The sequence below is a fragment of the Idiotropiscis lumnitzeri genome, chromosome 3 (assembly GCF_059441095.1).
Source record: "Idiotropiscis lumnitzeri isolate Australia: NSW breed Sydney's pygmy pipehorse chromosome 3, RoL_Ilum_1.0, whole genome shotgun sequence".
Classification (NCBI taxonomy): domain Eukaryota; kingdom Metazoa; phylum Chordata; class Actinopteri; order Syngnathiformes; family Syngnathidae; genus Idiotropiscis; species Idiotropiscis lumnitzeri.
This window is the reverse complement of record NC_142393.1, coordinates 19,255,430-19,275,285: the sequence shown is the minus strand read 5'-3', so window position 1 is coordinate 19,275,285 and position 19,856 is coordinate 19,255,430. Positions and strand designations below refer to the sequence as shown.

Here is a 19,856-nt window from a genome sequence, read left to right as displayed (position 1 = left end):
CGTCAAAATCAAATCCCATATATTAGCTCCACGGCGGATATGCCGCTATTAAGTGGAATGAGACTCAGTCAAGACATATATACAGTGGGTAGATTTGGTTTGGTATTTTAACTTCATTCAAATATTATTTTGACATCATTACTCGAGTGCATTTCTGCACAGGAAATAATTACAAGACAAATCTATATTCAAATACTTTGCATTTTAATGCAATAATATGCAAATACCCCAAGTGCTTCTATATGCCAGCCGGTTTCCTATATGACAGCGGGATAATATACATTATACGCACTACCCCCTCTGTGTTTGATAGAATAATAATTTACGAGATCTCATCTCGTGGCTGTAGAGGAATTGAGGAGGTTAATAAAGTTTAGTGTGGTGCAGTATGAACATTGTGAGTGGATGTGATAAGAATGTCATGAATAAAGCAGGTAATAGTGTAACGCTGTTAGCTTGGTTGCCAACCAAATGTAAATCCACACAAGCCATCAAACATTATGGGCATGACCAGATGCACTTTTCTCTGACCATCCCACTTTCAAATGCATCTTATTATTTGTTTGGTTTGTCTAATTTGATTACACATATTTACAGTACATGTTTATTTCCCCATTACAGTACGTAATTTCGGCCGCAAGTTTTCGCTATTTCACCTAGATGAAATTATAAATGGACACTGGTAAGTATTCTACTAAAACAGAATGTATACATATTGTAAAGATGGAAAAGCTGTACAGTCATCGCCCGGCGCCAGCACTGAGAGGTCCAACAATTACCTTTGCGTTGAATCAAAATAAAACTATTGCAAACATCTGCATTTGCGTTAGGCCTTTTTTTTCTGATATGTTACAGAGTAAACCAGGGACTGAATCTTAATTAATTCATGCTGGGGCATCTTTTTGCACTGTCAATTTCAAATAGTTTCTTATTTTTTTAATCTAGAAAAGGAAACTGAAACGATTTATTGACAAAATAATCGTCAGATTTATCGATTCTTAAAATCAGCATTGGTCACAGACTAGTCACGATATATAATTTATCTAGCAAGCAGATCTAAATCATTCCAATCAGGAGAAACAACAACAACAACAACAACAATTAATGTGTTTAATTGCGTTTGTAGCTTACAGTGGTGTAGTGCACTACTTTCCACTGAGAGCTGTCTCATATTTCGCTCCCATTAAGTAGCTAATTGAGGTTAACCAATGCACTAGAGTGCACTACAATCCTGCAAACTACAGCCATCCATGCATTTTCGAAAAAATGTTAAAATATATAAAATGCCACTGACTGTGTTACAATTACTATCTGCGGAAGCAACTTTTTAACAGAACACAGATTTTTTTTTAGGCATATACAGATACAAGGAAAGGACATAAGAATCATTTTTGTTGAATGATCAACTTGACTAAACCCATCAAAGATGCTGGATTCATTCTCAACTAGTTTAAGGACAACAACATGACAGCAGCTTTAAGAAGGTGAGCTAAGTCCACGCTATGGCAACTCCAACATACAGCATTTGTGTGCTTAATATGACAGGAATTCATTCATTTTGCTCATTGTTAATCTGGGAAATTTAGTCAAAGGGTCATCTCTAATGAATACTCTGATTCGTTTTTACGTTGGGAAAACAAAAATGACTTGCAATGATCAATTAGACGGTTACAATTTCAAAAGTATAGCACGTGTGAGCTCAGGTCTACATAAAGTGCAAGGCTACGTGCGCTCTGTATCAAGTGCCAGTGTTTAGGTCCTAGTAAACCGGGGGCACTTGCCAGCGGGTCTGAAGTCATTCATCTAAGTTCCACACAACACAATGGCCGCCAATGTCGACTTCCTCTGACAGAATTCCGAGCAAGGAAACATCTCGTAGGCTATAAAGGGGATATATACGCTTTACGACGAGTAGCTCCCTGAATTATGTTTGTTTACATACGAGCACGTGCTTTGTTGACAGGAAGCTGGCTCACCCGGAAGCATGGGGAGGACCCTGCTCGAGTGACAGAACGAGTACGAGGAAAGAAGAAGGGAGAAAGGCGGAGAGAAGGGGGGATTAGGGTGGAGTGCACTTTTTCAGCAGGCCAGGCAAATGACATGATCTCTAATTACCCACAAAAGCACTGTGTAACCCAAACCGCAGATTAGGCGGTATTATCAGGCTTAATAAAACATGACCATCTCTCAGTTTCACTTGCTTTTTCACTGCGGAGACACAAACATTTGTTGCTGCTTATGACACTGACAGCGCTTTGCATACAATTTTGTGGCCTCCTTCTTCTGCTGTAGCGCTGCTTAACTATCAAAAGCACTGGTATTCTTTGGATCAAAATTCAAAAATAAAGTGGATTTCTTGGATTAATTTAACTAAAAAAAAAAATCATTTTAAATAACAGTTCCCAAAAACAAAATTCCCGAAAATTTTATTGTATTTGTTTTAAGCCTGAATGAGATCCAGGGCAAACATTGTAAAAGTGTTCATTGTACAATCTGAAGTTATTTTCTGTCTTCAACTCTTGTAACACAGTTGTATATCGTGTGACCGAAAAAATATGTTGGAACTGGTACTGTTTGTTGTACACCAATGTGAGTCCAGCTTTTTTTCTTTTCCTGGTCAAATGACACTTCCGTGTTGCTAGACCAATTTCATTGGATACAATCATGTAAACCTGAAGAGAATTTTGAAAAATTGGTCAGTCTCACTATGTGTGACAGGGACAGCGAGAGGTGGTAGCAATTAAAAAAATCATCTTATAACCTTCAGTATAACATCTGAAATGACTTGGTATGTTGTTGACATTAGCATTAGCATAGCTCTTATTACGTTGCATAAGCAAAGCCGGTTCATTTTTGCAAACTGCACTCAAACAGAGTCACTTTTATTTCCTGTTACACGCACAATACGCTGCGTTGATTCCATTGTGGTGTGGGAGACAATTGCACAGAAAACAGAAGCGCACGTGCATCGGGAAATACAGCAACACACACAAGCATTTTATGCATGAAAGTATGCTTGCTTCTGTCTCGCGGGTTGTACAAGTAAGTACTGCTTTTTGCAAGAGGGTGTCTTTTTTTTTTTTAACTGTCTACTGTGTTATTAACAAAACTATAAAAAGATCAGCTCAAGTTACCCTTTCCTGTCTGTTAACAACCCTCGCAATGGGATCGGAGGCTGCTGAAGCTTGAAAAGACCTAAAAGAGTCCCTGAAAGCATGACTACATTAACCTTATGTCATTATTTCCAGAATGCTGTTTGTCTTTTTTTTTTGCAAGGTCATCACTTATCTCATCTGCATTGCTCACGGCCATGCGAAAGTCTACAGTTGACAACACCCAAAAAAAAAAAGCATTTTTTTCCTTAATTTTCTGGGATTCTCTGACCTTTGTACTTCCTTTTTTAACAACCACAGTCAAGATCCTTTCTTTTTCCATAATTGCGCTTAAGACAACTCCCATGCTTTCAACCAAACATAATAACAGTGCAAAGAGCTGACGGTATTACAACTTCCATGGAGCAGACTTTTTCAAACACTTCTCCCGCCCTTGTAAACAATCATGGAGCTCATCATTATCTCTCCAAAAGGAGCCACAGTTGGATTTCCTTAGTTGTTCTGTGGGCTCCTGAGGCCTCTGCTACAATTTCAGCCTTACCCAGGCAATTATATCAGCCTGCTGAATATGTCAGACATGATAAAGAAGTATTCTTGACAGTAAGGGTATCCCAATCCGTATTTGTATCGGATATCGGTCCTATAGAGATCAGACGAAAAAAATGTATGGAATCTTATCGGCCTACATCCAAAATCTCCGATATTAGCACGAATAGACCAACAGTCCATTCCGGAATCCGCTCCTGGTCTAGTATCCAGAAGCGTCTGGATCTGGCTTGCAGAGTCCACCTGATCAAAAAAACTATTCCTTTAATGGAACTAAAGAATAAGATGTCACTGGTGTGGGAGTCAACATATTCTTTTTTTCTAAATAGTGACGCTTACGGTTTACAATTTTTTTTTTTGAAAATCACAAGCCCACGCATTGCTGTCATTAACTTGAATGAGATATGTAGTGGAGGCACATGGGCCCTCCTCGGCGGTGGGGGCTTCAGGCGGCTCGGCGCCCGAGGGGTCAGATGCAGAAGCGTGAGGATGACCAAGCCTTTTCCCTTTTAACTGCATTTAAACCTTCGCAGCTGGATATTATAATCGCGGGGACTTAATCCACATTGGATTACAGTATGAATTGACGAACACTTTCAAGATCCCGGAGGAGAAACCACGGCAAACGGGATCTCTGTGGATTGCTGCCCATTCTGGCAGACTCTTTATAAGCAGTGGAGGTCTCCTGTAAACAAAATCGGGACTACGGAGCCAGGCTAATTAGCTAAGCTAAACTAGCTATGCAAACCACCACTGTCGAGTATCTGCGAGTGATTTGAAACAAAACTAAAGAGAAATTACTATGTTGTAGACTATTTCATTTTATGAATCACTTATATAAGGCGACCTGCTCTGACTGTACATGCGTCAATGTAACTGAACCTGGGGCTAACCGGAGCACAAAGTGAACCTTTCACCGCCAGCTAACGATGTGACGTATTGCGCAGACTACCACTTACAACTTACGACCCTGGTGAGGTTATGCGCTTCAGAAAATGGTTAAATGGATGGCAAAGACGGTGTCGCATCTGTCACAATAGTTATGAATACTAGTGGGAGTAACTGTCATGGATCGGTGGAAGTGAAGCGACGTTGACTGATCTTTTAAATAATATATTTTGGTCCTTGAGAATATTTTTACTTGTACAATGTGTATTGTTCAGGTCACTGTTCAGTAAAAAAATCTATGAGTGATTCTTTTTAAACATTAGCATTAAATATACAGTAAAACACATATGCAGTCTCACTGTAATGTTTTCAAAATAAGAAATATTTACATAAATTGTTTAAGAAGTGAAAATGATTCAGTCATAACCTTTTTTAACTTTAGCACCGATGCAACCAAGTAAAATTGTTGGGCATGCCAGTTTACAACCAGTCCAAAAGCAGTCGAGAGCTAATTTGCATTTATTGTATTTAAGTGAATTTATGTAACTCAAATGTTTGGAATAAAGGGGTCATAGCTTCTCATACCTACCGTTCCTGACTATTGTTATTTGTTTTAAAAAGTACAACTTAAGCAAGTCTCTATGAATTCATATGAAAAAATAAATTAAAGGATGTATCGCACTTGCTGATATCGTATCGGATGATATTGGTATTGTACAATACTCTAGGCCGCAATATCTGTATCGTATCGGAAGTACAAAAAAGTTGTTGACAACCCTTGTAGCAGTGAAAATATTTCACTATAGCTCACAATAGGAGGATCGAGTCAACTTCTGTACGTGAGCCACCCCTTCAAAATGTAGTGCAAACACTGGGCCGATTATATTTGTAAAGGATATTCCATTAAAACAAGAGCGTCAAAGAGCCTTACAACCTTGGCAAGGAGTTTATAGCAAAGCCCGCTCTGTTTGCACAGGGCATACCTCAGGAAGCTGAGAAAACCGGGAACGTTTGACCAGATCCTGCCTCTTCTATTCATAAATATATGCATGCAGGCCCAACATACACAACATTTCAAGTGCATTTGTGCACTATAGAAACTAATGTCACCCTTTATACTTATGGTTCTTCTTATCCAATATAATCATACAGGTACACGTATGACTATAAACAATATAGGCAATATAATGTTTAACCATGCCCATTATATATATATATATATTGTCGATTCTAAAAAAAAAATCTCAAGCTTTAACACTGTCACACATGGTTATCTCAGACTCTGTGCAGCCATTAACAAGCATAATCAACATTTAACTAAACACCCAAGGGACAATTCTGCAGCAGGTGCTGGCACCATTTTCTTCTTTCTTCTTCAGTTGTAAGAATGAGGATGCCATTGCACAGCCCCAAGGGAAAGCCCTGGCAGACTCATGTAAGCACAGCACACAGAGAGACATGCCTGGGCTTCGTTACAGCTCAGGGTGATGCACTTGTACCCACCAATCAGCAACCGTGACACCGCCACGACAACAAATAACTGCTATGCCACAAATTCTTCTTTCACGGAGATAGTGATTCTCAATTTTGACTGACACACTCAGAGAACCACACTAATTCCTCATTTATCATAAGCGTTATGTTTCAGACCAACTGCTCTGCTTGTGTAGTTTGAAGGCATACCCAGCATGCCTTGTGGGCATTTTTAAACACGTATTAACAATTACGGGTTTGTTGTTGGTAGTTTATTATTTCCCAACGCAGTCATGTTTATTTGTATTCACCCACATTTATTTATTATTTTATTGACTTGCCCTTTTTTCTAGCACAAATCACAGTCTAACTGTGCGCATGGGTGGAGTTTTCTTCCTTTTGGTATTTTGCTAGAGTTTGCGCTGGTAGATCTGGGCATAACGGGGTGCTTGCGGTATCAAAACGAGGGCAAACGGAGGTACAGGTATGCCTTGAATTTTATTTATTTTTTTGCAATGAAAGTAAATTCTAAAAAAAAAATCTGAAATTATATAAAATGTCTTAATTTTGTCCATAAGGAACTTACATAATTAGTGTTTTAAAAAATATATTTTACTTCATATATTTTACGTTTAAAGGTTTTATCATTTTGTACCCCCAAAAAAATACTGTTTGAATAATTAAGATTCCAATTAAATTCAACCAAAAACAATTGTGATTGAAATTTTTTTCCATAATCTAGCAGCTCTAATAGTAGCTCATTAGTGAGCATGAGATGAAGTGATCTCAGAACCACAGAAGCAATTTTGCGTAAAACAGCTAAAACAACCTATGGCCATGTAAGCCTATTTAAAAAAAATAAAATATGACATGAAGAAAACCAAACTATTTGAAAATATTGGTAAAAAAAATACAAATCCAACTGTATATGCTGAGATATCTGGGATTCGTAAAAATAGCAGCACAGAGTGTCCCTGGAGTGAACGACATCGTTTGCAGGAATGTCTTATTTTGCTGATCAATGACATTATTGATCGATGGTTTCCCAACCCTTTTGCAATAGCACCCATTTTTCTGAAGAAAAGAAATCTCACATCAGACTCCCAAACAAAATTGTCATAAAAATTATGAATGGTGAAATAATGAATAGCTCGTCAAGGTTTACTCACAAATGTACTCACTCGGTGTGAAATCGCAGCCTGTTAATTTGAACACACAATTGAAACAATTGCAGGAAGCCATGACTTATTCCTTCTGCCAGCTAATGGATGCGTATTTGACTGTTCTGCCTTTCACTACACATCACTGGTGTAGCTAGATGATATAATTTTCAAATAATAATAATTTTGGAACAAGTTAAGTGAAATCAGATCATCTCTCGTGGCTGAGCAAGTGACACAACAACGTTGGCAGTAGTAAAATTAAGTCACCAAGGCGAAAACATGAAGGCAGGAGGGAAGCTCAGACTGTGTGACCATGTCAGAGCCAATTCCAGTTTCATTGAAATGGTTTCGATAAATATTTCATTTGGTCAGAGTCCCCAGTAAAAAAAAAAAAAAAAAAAAACTGTGCGTGTCAAAGTGTGGGGAACATGATGTAGTGTCTGTTTGTGCTTGGCCCCCCACTCACTGTGTGTCACCAGCTTTTCCACAGTGGTATGCACGGCCTTCCTCGGCACAGGACTATGAAAGCAATTGTGATTGTGATTCCAGAGTCAGCAAAACGCTTGAATGGCCCTTACTTAGCACGACACAAACACACACACACACACACGCACACACACACGTATGCACGCACATGCACGCAGGCACTGTCCACATACCGGGCCAGTGATTACTTCAACCCATTTGACTTTCACTCATCCTTTGACTCTCACTCTCCACATCGCTGTCACATGCCACAGAATTTGTCATTAGCTAAAAGCGACAACAGTGTACACGCAACATGAATATACAAAAGCCTGCCTGAGTGACGGTTTCAACCGGTTCATTTGTTACCAGGAGGAGGTGTCTTAACTACAGATTGTAGGCTTGATTGCGAGCAGGGTCACGTTAAAACTTCTCAACCGATTCCCACACACCTCCGTGGAGGGGTACGGCACGGGCCAAGAAAGAACTCATAAAAGCGGCGGGTGCACACCCAAACAAAAGACTTTCCCACAGTTAAATGTCTGATTATTTGTACAATTGCGTAATATTTTAATTGCCGCTTCTTTTTTGTTTGTTTTCGCAGAATTTTGCCAAATCAAAGATGAAAACGTTTTATAATGCTAAAACCACATTAGGAATTTTAGCACATGAAGGAGGTCGACACTCTTCTAAGAAATCGTATTGCTTTAAAGTTAAAGGGGAAGTCAAGCCCAAAATATTTACAAGATCATGTTCTATGTAGGCCCACCAGTCGAAACATGGCATTCGGATTAATATTGCATTTATGGAATATGAATTTAGAACTTTTTAGTCTGGGCACTTCTGTCGACTGAAAATGACACCAAAGTTGCTCAGGGCTCAGCGAACGAGCAATCATGGCTCAGCTACAGAAAACAGGTGAGCCGTGATTGGTCATCACGTGAGCCCTGACCAATTGTGATGTCATTTTCAGTCGACGGAAGTGACAGAGTTGACTGCCCCCCCAAGATGGCGAAAGATTTGCGTATTCTGCAGCTCAACTCATATTCCACAAACGCAAAATTAGAATGCCATGTTTTTAGACTTGTGAAGACCCATAGAACATTTTATTGCAAAGGATTTTTTTGGGGTTGCCTTCCCATTTAATGCTGTTTGAATCTAAATGACATTTGAGGTTCTACACAGTATATGCATATTTGAAGCTGGCAAATTTGGATCCAACCTGAATTAGGCTTATTTTGCCTCATCTGAGGATCGAATCTGCTTCTTGTTTCAAATAGTCCCTTTCACATTTGTCAAGCGCAAACAACGAATGTAGTACAAGGCAAAAGTTGATGTCCGAAACCAATTAGTCGATATTGACAATTCCGGGTTTACGTCAAAATTACATCATAAGTCAAGATAGCGATCAAATTAGTGAAAAAACCCGTTGTACGGATATTCTAATCAGTATTCGTAGCTGTCATTCTGACAAAACGATGTACTCAAATTGTTGAGAAAAAAAATTTAAACAAAACAAATCAATATTCATTTAGCAAGTAACATTAAAGTAGTAGATCTACATTCAATTTTCCTACTTTTGTCAGGAGTGTTCACCAGAGAAAGCATGAAAAAGAATCTGGAAGCCTTCCTGTACTTCCAATATGGATGAGTGGAGAATGTCTTATGCTGCCACATCCCACAGACAAGAAACACTTGGCTACATGCCACTGGAAAAACCATCACAGTCAACACCACCCTTATACGTGCATCTTACAAATGATATTTGATCACAAATGACAACATGAAAAGCTGATTATCTCCAGAATCAATCAATCTTTAGTTCCTGTATAGAGCACTTTCCCACACAAGATATGCAACTTTACACAAGTTAATCTTCTAAATATTGATGCTTATTGCTCAAGTTTCCATTTATCATTTCATGTTGAAACGTGTTACGGAAATAAAGTTGTATTTTGAATTTTCCATTTCATTTCAACGAAGTCACATCATGTATGACAGACATTGTAGATTGAGAAACACTAATTTACGTCAACATTCTTTTACTCCTGTCACCCAATGCTGTCAGTAAGGTTCACAAAATTATGTGAAGGCTGTATTGACGTACACTTTTTTTCAACAGAGTTGGTGTAAGAGCAGCAAATCTAGTTTTGACATTGATGACTTGCAGTCAATTTGGGTATGCTTGAAGATGGAGGGAATAAGGATGGTCTCACGGAAAAAAAGAAAGCAATTGAAGACAAACTAATCAGGCGAGTGATGTGATGTAAGTGATGATTTTTTTGATAACTGGTAAACTATTAAAAGCAAAGGCAAAAAGAGCATCTCGCTGTGAAACTGAGTCTTCCCCATGGCCAGAGCCTCATTAAAAACAATTTGCAATAGAAATGAAAAAATCAAAACAATTTACAATTCTGAGGACGTCTAAATACTGCACATTATGCTAATTAATTAGATGATAACTGTTCCGCAGAAAATTACCATGTTACAAAGATGTCAAAAGACGAGCATATGGCATGTTTGCAGGTAAATTCTCTCAGTTGAGCCTAGCACGGAGCTGTGGTGGTTTGGTCTCGGGTGACTTAGGCTAATTTCAAAGATTTGGATGATTAGAGTTCTGTTTCTCCGATCCTTTGTTTGCGCTTGGCCTTCTGGCTAAGAAAAGCGTCAAAGTCACTCCAAGGACAGCAGGGTTGATTTTTTTTTTTGTACTCTATTTAATAGATAATGATGCAATCCGGTTAAAGTCTAAAATATGTAGCAAGGAAAACAATATTTTTTAATCAAAATCAAGAATAATTCGTACCACTTAAGAAGTGCTCACTACAAAGCACTGCGGTCTCGGTTAGTTTCCATTCCGAACCGTCCAGTTCCACTTTCTCCACTCTATTTACCCACTTTTACCGATGTTCAAGGTCCACACGCTAACATGAAATGATCATTTAGTTTACACCATGTTATGGTTGGACTTTCCAACCGTACAACAACTTCTGGGCACGATTTTCTGCAAGCTTTATATGCTAGTCACAGGCAAAAGCAATACTATACGGTGGATTGTTTTTCATCGTGAGTATTAACAGAAATGCACAGATTTTCGGAATTGTCAAAAAGTGGTGCCTCTGCAAATAAAGAACCTATTTCATTTTGCCGAGGATCTTAACAAAGGTGCAAGAATTTAAGTCCACCCCTAAGAATCACATTGTTTTGTCTGTTCACCATCACTTATGAACCAGAAGGTAGTCCGTTATTTAATGAACAGATGACGGACAAACAAAAACAGTTTTGCTTGGTGGAAGTCTGTACTGATTGCCATTCTAGTTATATCAGGTTAGTATTTGCTGTCTATCGACATAAGGGTTACTTGACACAGAACAAAATGATCCCATCTATTCACTTGATGCTTGATGAGCCTGGATGGAAACTGTCTGAATATGTAAAGTGAAAGTAACCTTTGCACCCCACAAACAAAGACCCGCGCACACACACACACACACACACATGCGCGCGCAAGCATACAAGGCAGGACTGTAATAAAAAACAGGAGCGCGATAAGGCATTCAAATGGAGCGCATCATTCCCCAGCTTATCAGAGGCAGCGAGGACCACCAGGCAACAAAGCTTCAGCTCTTCAGTCATGTCCTATCGAGGCAGATATCAGTTGAGGATATATGAGCTGGGTGGGGCCTGAGTGTATAAACACCGGGCCCACTCTCTCTGCACTCTATGCTCTTGTACTGTCGGCAGTGCCTCACTGGAGCGGCTGTAGCAGTCGCCACTGTTTGATTAAGGTATTCAAATAAAGGAGCAGACAAGGTGTTCCCTTCTCCCAGAGCAAACGAAGGGAGCCGGACAAACAAATAGCCTCTGCACAGTTAACAATTGTACAAGTGGAGGGGTGGGCGGGGAGGGGGGGAATGCATGTAGCTCCTTCTAAAACTGCCTTCTTGTGCATCACATGAGTAATACATGTAAGCATGCAGCCCGTGAGGCAGCAGACAGCATTAACAAATGACACAGTTTCATATTATCCCTGCTCAAAGCTGCAGTGGAGCTATTATATTCAGTATAAATTCTCCCAGGCGCTCCGAGAGCGCCACAGAGATAAAAGACGTGAACGCATAGTGAAAATGAAGTGGGCACTGGAAAGTAGTGAAGTAGAAATCTTCAGAGTTATTTATGGATCTTTCTGAATCATCTCATCCTGCACTTGAAGTATCCCCCACAGTTCATTTTATGCAGCTTTTTCTTCGCACCCAGTTGCAAAGCATCATAAATACAGTGTTGTCACTTTTCTTACCGAGGGGGTTATGCTTTACTGAACAAAAATCAAATCACTTAAATGATTTACAAATTAGTTTGCAGAAGGGGTGGGGCATAAAAAGCCATCATATGTTGGTGCAAGTACAGATATATGGGGTAATTTATTGCAAGAATTTTAGGGACGACAATTAAAGGGGAAGTCAACCCAAAATCATTTTTTTACAATGATATATTGTAAGGGCCTTCACGAGTCTAAACATGGCATTCTGATTAATATCTCAGGGGGTGGCCATTTTGTCACTTTCTGTTGACTCAGAATGACATCACAGTTGCTCAGGCCTCAGATAACAAGCAATCATGGCTCACTATTTTCTGAAGCGGTAAAATCCACCTGTTTTTGTACATCTCAGGGGGTGGCCATTTTGTCACTTTCTGTCGAGTGAAAATGACATCACAGTTGGTAATGGATCAGCTAAAGACCAATCTTGGCTCAGCTTCAGAAAACAGGTGAGCTATGGTGGTCATTACCCGAGCCCTGAATAATTGTGATGTCGTTTTCAGTCGACAGAAGTAGACAGAGATGGCTAAAAACGGATGTCTTTTACTGTTTAACTCGTGTTCCACAAACGCAAGATTAACCAGAATGCTGTGTTTAGACTAGTGGGACTGCATAGAACAAATTCTTGTAAAGAAATATTTTGTGTTCACTTCCCTACTTTTAAGAATGCTCAGCAAGTGGACAGTGAACAATTTGGAGACGTGCGCTCCACTGTTGTGTCACTCAACTTAACAACCAAATTAAAGCTAGAAACAAACGGGTGATTTAAACAAGCTTGAGGCCAGGAAATGTGCACATTTTGGTGCTCGGTCCTCTTTTTGTTACTTTCTGACAGATCAACACAGTAACGGATATGCTCTCACTGAATGAGGTGGGCGGAGGGGAAATAAAAAGTGGCACCGGCAATCTAACAGCATGCACGCAAATGATTATGAATGAAAGCAGCTGCGGCGCCAAAATGAGCAGTGGGATGGCATCTGAAAGCATGGCGGCGGCACACGTGTTAGCTGTCACATAAACTTGCTAATTACTCAAAGTGGGCTTGCGGTCGCATCCGCGCAGCATCCAGTGCGAGTCACCGAGCACAGAGCAGGTTTGCAAATAAACGCACTGTAAAGTTCAAATGCAAACATATGCTCAGGTTATATCGACTAATCTCGCTCGCTATGTGCACGTGTATATGCGTTGGCGAGAGAGTAAGACTCAAAAGCAAGATCAGCAATGTTAACTCTCAGGATGCTCACCACATTGTCTGACATTAAGCCTTTTGCTCAAATGACTTTAATTCTCTATCAAGAGTATCCCAAATAATCAGAAAAAGACCATGAAGACCATGAAATTGTGGTAATATACAAAGCGGAGACTATGGAAATTTTATTTTTGGCTTCATAGCAGACAAGAAAGCGTAGAATCAAGCTGTCAGGCGTGATATTTTGATCTGCAGCATTTTGAACAGAACGAATAACAGTCGTCTTTTAATGAGCGACAACCTTGAACTTCATTGTGTTACGAAGGCAAGCAAGGCATTGATTGCCATAGTAGTTTACACATGTTATGACACCTGCACATGAGGCCTTACCCTGCTATTTCAATCATTCCGTCCGAGTAATGCCACCACATCCAGAGGCTTTGGCTCCAGGATTATGTCTGTGCATATTGTAGGGTTGTTCCTAATTCATTTCACCCACAAAAATAGAAGCCTGCAGAGGTGCAGACTGAGTGGAAAAGTAATTGTTGAGTCACACATGTAAATATGTGATTGACTTCACCAACACTTCTCACTTCTTTCAACAAATTACAGGAATGTTCCGTTCAGTTACACTTTCCATTGACAACACAGCCAACCATACAGTTCCCAACAGTGTCACGTATCATTCTCTTCACTGTAAATAAGGAAACATCACCTTTGGGAAAAGAGGTTCATCATGGATCGACATGCATGATTGAGGTGAGTGGCAACATTTGAAACACAAAATATTTGGAATGATGGGCTAGCGTTGATACAAACTTTCAACTCACTAGACACTACATTAGGTACACTTGCACAGTCTAATGCAATTCTGCCTTTGGAAATATTACAATGACCAGTTTGAGTATCACATGGTTGAGTGTTGTAGATGTGTGCATAAAACGGAGAACTGCTGCTAACCTTTTTTTTTTTATCTTGTGATCAAATTGAGCTCTGGCATCTTTGTAAAGGCAGCATTACGTTTCATTTGGAAGTGTACCTAATGAAGAGACCAGGAAGACTATAATGTCATTTACCTTTTGTTGCGATATGCTGAACTTGTGGTACAAACACACACGTCGCTGCCTCAACCGCGTTCCAACATGACAGCTAGTCCTATTCTCAGTGACTTTTATATTAAAACGTGTACTGTGAAATGATAAGTGCGCGTTTCGTGCCAGCCTCAGTATGCGCTACGTATCGCGTTACAAAGCAATTAAGAGTACAATATTGCAAGCACACATCCAATAAAGAATCATGGAGCGCACTATGGATTCTAAAAAGCCTCGATCTGCTCTTTCACTAAATTGCAGATTTGAGCGAAGCATCACCCTGAAAATGTCACGTCGTAACGATAAAACACCTCAAAAGTAAAAGTTACACTAAACTTGAATTCATAATGCCAAGTAAAAATAAAAGTTAAAGCCGTCTTTGTGATGTTTGGAGTAAAACAAACTATGTAGGAGGACAGAGCAATTAAATCGCGCGTACGGCAAAAATAATAATAAAGAGAGAAAATAAGAAAGAAAAGAAAAACGTCGCATGTTGGCGCGTGTACACGCATTCACACGTACACAATCACACAGCGTGTTATTTACTTATTGCAAGTCTTTTACCTTGTTGGAGTGATAATAGTCCAGCGAGCTCAAGCAACTTGGATCAGCAGGTAGGGAGCATGAACCCACATTAGCCGGGGGAGCAGGGTAAAATCTCACGTCCATCTCAGGTTGAGCGAGCCTGAACGCATCAAATCACTTCCAGCTTGGACTCGAACTCACTGTTGTCTCGGCGAAAAAAAAACACACACACACACGCCAAAGCAAGAAGAGAAAGAGACAAAAAGGGAGACTCTAAGTTGTTCTTGGTACACTTTTCCCCGGGTTCGGTGCCGGGCTGGTGCGCAGTGGTCCTCAACGTGACAAATAGTGCCTCACTCCAAGCACAAATGTCATGGATGCACACGTGCTGCCACAACTACTGTATATCCGGGTATTCCACAGCAAAACAAACCTCCCAAGTTAACACTTAGTTTTTTTATGCTCTTTTTTCCCCCCTTTTGCTTTTTACTCCCCCGTCAAACGTCAACCTCCTCTGTGCGCTCTCACTCTGGCTTTGTTATGGACGAGCACATATTCTCGCACTGGTTCCAGTACGCAGAAGTAGTCGGACTTCCCTCTGCCATGCGACCTCTGCCGATAATACACGGGAAAGAGGAAAAGAGAAAGAAAGAGAAGGGGGAGGGGAGGGGAGATTGGTTGGCTGCCTTGGCAACCGTGTGCTCCTTTCTGCAACTGCGCACTCCCGATTAGGAGAAAATGTAGTGTATAGCTCGCGTGCGTGTGTGCGTGCGTGTATTAAATGTGCTGCTTCTATACTAGTGTTCAAAGACTCCCATACGGGTTATTGTGCCAAAGCAGAGTGCAGGGGGATGCATTCGCTCACTGAGTTCACGCGCACTTCCAACACGTTTTGTGTACGTCAAGTCCATTATTTGCATGAGGTTTTAAAGTAAAATTCACCCGCTGCACCCTCCAAGCACATTTCTCCCGTTACACACTATAGTTTTGTTTAGTTTAACGCGACCTATAGCGGAACCAACGCAATACAATTTCAGCAATTCCCCGAACACACACGCACGCACAAACGCGCACACACAGACACGCACACAACACGGGAAATAACGAAACATGAACATCCATCATCCAATTAAAAATTGTGTAACTTCTGAGGCATTTGAAGGTAGAAGCAAATTCCATGTATTATTATCATTAGAGACTAATATTTCACCAGTAAAGTGTTGCAGAATTATTGCTTTACATTTAAGTATTCAGTTTAAACCTTACACGGTATATAGGCCATCGCTCCAACATCCTAAGTCATTTTTATGTCATGATTGATTAGTTTTATCCTAAAATGTAATTAGCCATCCATCTTGGAATGCATTTCAATGGCTTTTCACAATATTTCTTTACTCTAAAATCTATAAAACATTTTGACTTTTGCGACTTTCTCATTTATCATTCTCATCAGAGTCCAGCATTGGGATCACTATACAGTTCACTGGTCTTCCATGCATTTTCTGAACTGCTTGGCTTGTGACGTGCCTAGCACAGATGACATTGAGACAGTTTGCAAAACCTCATGATATTCCATTAAACATTAGGTTGTTCATTTTCACTACCTCTACAAATATGATACCTTGCCCTGATAGATGGTTAAAGCAAGGTTTCTGCATTTAATTGCAAATCCCAGCACAGTCCAACTCGCACGTCATCATGCTTAATGCAGGAAACTTTTAAATACTGCAAATAAAACCGCACAACAATGCACAATGTGATGGCGTACGTGCTCAAATAATGAGTGAGCTCAGCAGCCAGTGTAATTATGTATAAAGAGCGTTAATCTTGTATCGTCATACATTTGCAAATGCATGCCGAGAGAAGCCAAAGCTGGGAGAGCTGCCTCTGACAGGTATTCGAATGTGATGGATAGCATAGCCTTGCCCTGTGATGTGCATGCACATTTGGTGTAGAATGGGACCATTGTCTTTCAATCATGTCAAGGCAAAGTACAGAACAGAGCACATTTTCTGTTGCCCGACGTTATTACTGTGCTACACACTTTACAGCACCATCCACACAATACCGCTTGCACGCAAATTTCTTACTCTCAGGATTCTGCTCGCTTTCATTTTGCCTGTTTCTGGGATGCATGCTTGTGATCATATCAAATGGTTAGGTGACATTAGGTCAAACTCAATTTTTATTAACAGATTCCCCTAAAACCAAATTATCACCATCTTAAAACCTTTATGAACTAGACAAGCAATGTGAACATTGTAACAGTCATCCGAGTATAACAACACGTTTGCCACTTTTCATATTATAGGGGGAGTTTGCAGCTTTAAAAAGGCTAGCAAGACTTGAATGTAGCCTCACACACTCCACAAGTCTCAGACCAATGCCACGCCCCCTCACTGACGCACATAAGCATGATTCTCAAACATCCATCCATCCATTATCTGTTCCGCTTCTCCTCACGAGGGTCGCGGGGGGTGCTGGAGCCTATCCCAGCTATCTTCGGGCAGTAGGCGGGGGACACCCTGAACTGGTTTCCTGCCAATCGCAGGGCACACAGAGACAAACAACCATCGAATTGGGCTCTTGTGAATCGAATCAAATACATTTTTGAAATCTAAATTAATATCCTGCGCTATGAGGGGAGAGAGAAGCTAATAAACGCAACCTTATCGCTGATAGGTTGCTCTTCCTTGCAGTGTTGTCTTTAAAACATTAAAAAAACAAAAAAAAAACACGGAGTGCCAAGTGAAAAGTCTAGCACAAGGTGCAGTATAAATCTGTGCAGGATCGGGGCTGGACTGGATTTTGGGATTCTGGCTGACGCATGCAGCTTGGTCGTTTTGCGCCGTTGTGGGTGTGAACACATCCGATTTGAATCACCGGCAATCAATGTAGCCCCCCTTGTTCCATTTACACTAGAGGTGCAGTCTTTAACATGGCAAAAGCAGAAGTTATATTTGTTGGAGTCTATGTATGAGTTTGAAGTGCGCAACGTACGTTTGTAATGAACTGTATGCAGGCGGCTGAAGTAAAAATGGCCAGGGGGCTCACAGATCTGTGAAGTGGCTACTCTGAGACTACCTTTCACCAGGATCACTCAAGACAATGTGTAACATAAAGCCAAACAAAAATTAAAACACACATTTAGAGTTTGATTCTTGACCTTCAGGGGCATTCATAATAGGAAGAGCTGCAGTACTCGAGTCCGGACTCAACACACTTTTGCAATAGGACTTGCAAAATATTTTTAGAGACTCAACTGAGTCCAACTATGTTTTTATTCCTTAAACTTAACAACTTCCTTCCAAAGAAACAACAACAAAGCACGTTGCAACGACGCATTCATGCACGTTCATCTATTAGCTTTGACTTCTGCGCTGTTTTGGAGCTGCCTCTCACTGCTCGGTGCACTTTTCTGCTTCCCAGTCCCCAATCAGTATTGCATTCATGTAAGGAATGCCACTGGTTATAATGTATTGTCTTTTCTACGATGAAAGGGATTCATTTGATGGACCTGGATGTTAATAAAAGAGTGGATAACAGTGGTAGGCGTACATTTGTGTGTGCACGTGTGTGTGCGTGTCTGTTGTTTTTTCAAACACAAGGAATGACGGCAGCGTGTGCCCACTGATGTGGCTCTTCTGTTCCCGACCTTAAGCTTGTCATTATATCAGCACCCCTCTTATGTGAGAAGGCAAGCTCTTTTATTTTGCGGGGAGGGCGTTGTATCGCGGGCGCAGTCCGTCCTGCTTCCAACGGACCACCTCCACCCCGGCACACTGAGGGTTAAACAAATGGCTCGGTGCCATGGCTTCATGGGAATGGAATGTGGAGTGCTGTGTGTGCACGGCTCCTTTCCCAGCATCCTTCACTGCCCTGGCGCATGCTAATGATCAGTATTATTGAAGCACAATTGATGGGCTAGCAAGCAAACAAGAGAAACTAATTACTACTACGGCTTTATTGTCCTTTAATTACTCAAGCTCTGTGGCAATTAGCGCTGCACAAAGGCGCAGGCCTACTTTAATCTCAAGTAAAATGTGATGCAGATGAAAACATTTGGAGGATGAAAGGTAGATAAGATCTTTGGATTTTGGTCCGTTCTACAGAAATGGGGGCTGACTTGGGTAAAGCATGGAAAAGTAAAAAGACTGCTGAGGGTTCCACTTATTTTAACCCAGAAAAATCTCAAAAAGGAATAATATACAGATATCAGAGCAGTACCTCAAATTTGCAGCACTGCAGGTGTGAATTGTAATTTCAAAATGTTCATCCATCCATCCATTTTCCGAACTGCATAGCCTCTCTAGGGTACTATGCTAAATATTAAAAACAACAGATTGATCTAAAACCAACAACTTTCAAGGGTGGTTAAATGCATAAGGAGTTTGACAAAGCAAAGACATGATCAGAAGCTAAACAAGACAAGCAAATGAATGCCACATGCTAGCCTTGTCTTTAATCAAACATCCTGAAGTGCAATTATGTTGGTACAAGCACTGCACAGAATAAAAAAATAAAATAAATAAATAAGCAGGACTGGTAATAGATGTGAACATAGACCTGTAAAATACAGCATTGACCAGTATGGGTGCCCACTTTCCTAAACCGGCATAATCCGGCATATCAGTGCTGTCGCGTGAAAAATACCTATGTCCAATTTTGTAATAGATTAACGTTTTCACGTCAATGGAATGTCTGTAATACAAAAACCCCATTAACGAAAAATGAAACAATTGAGAAAAAATGGAAAGAAGAAGTTTTTCACAGGACAGCGACACTAAGATGTTTTTAATGTGTTTGCGCGCGTGTCTTTGCTAGTAGCGGGTGACATCAGCAAATCCAGCATATGATGATTTATTATGAGAGCACAGATGTTGGTTGATGCTGTTTCTTCACTGAAAAAAAATTGCAGTGATATTTACTTTGAAAAAAAAAAAGTTTTTAAAGGGGAAGTCAACCCCCAAAAAATCTTTGCAATTATATTCTCTATGACAGTTGACTAGTCTAAAAATGGCATTCTGATTATTTGGTTGTGGAATATGATTTTCACGATTGGCCGGTTGGCGATTAACTTTCTTA

General features: G+C 40.3%; 1 protein-coding gene across 3 annotated transcripts in view; it reads right to left on the bottom strand.

The window, feature by feature from the left end:
- The window catches only part of LOC148340239 (TOX high mobility group box family member 2-like), an 89,606-nt gene extending 74,187 nt beyond the window's left edge, over positions 1-15,419 (bottom strand). For 2 of the 3 annotated variants that reach the window (XM_088291842.1, XM_088291843.1), the window contains exon 1: positions 14,811-15,419. In XM_088291842.1, the coding sequence (XP_088147968.1) occupies positions 14,811-14,915 (105 nt within the window). In that variant the 5' untranslated portion in view covers positions 14,916-15,419. The remainder of the gene's footprint in view (positions 1-14,810) is intronic. The other variant, XM_088291841.1, reaches the window with a different exon arrangement.
- Positions 15,420-19,856: the final 4,437 nt, after the last annotated feature.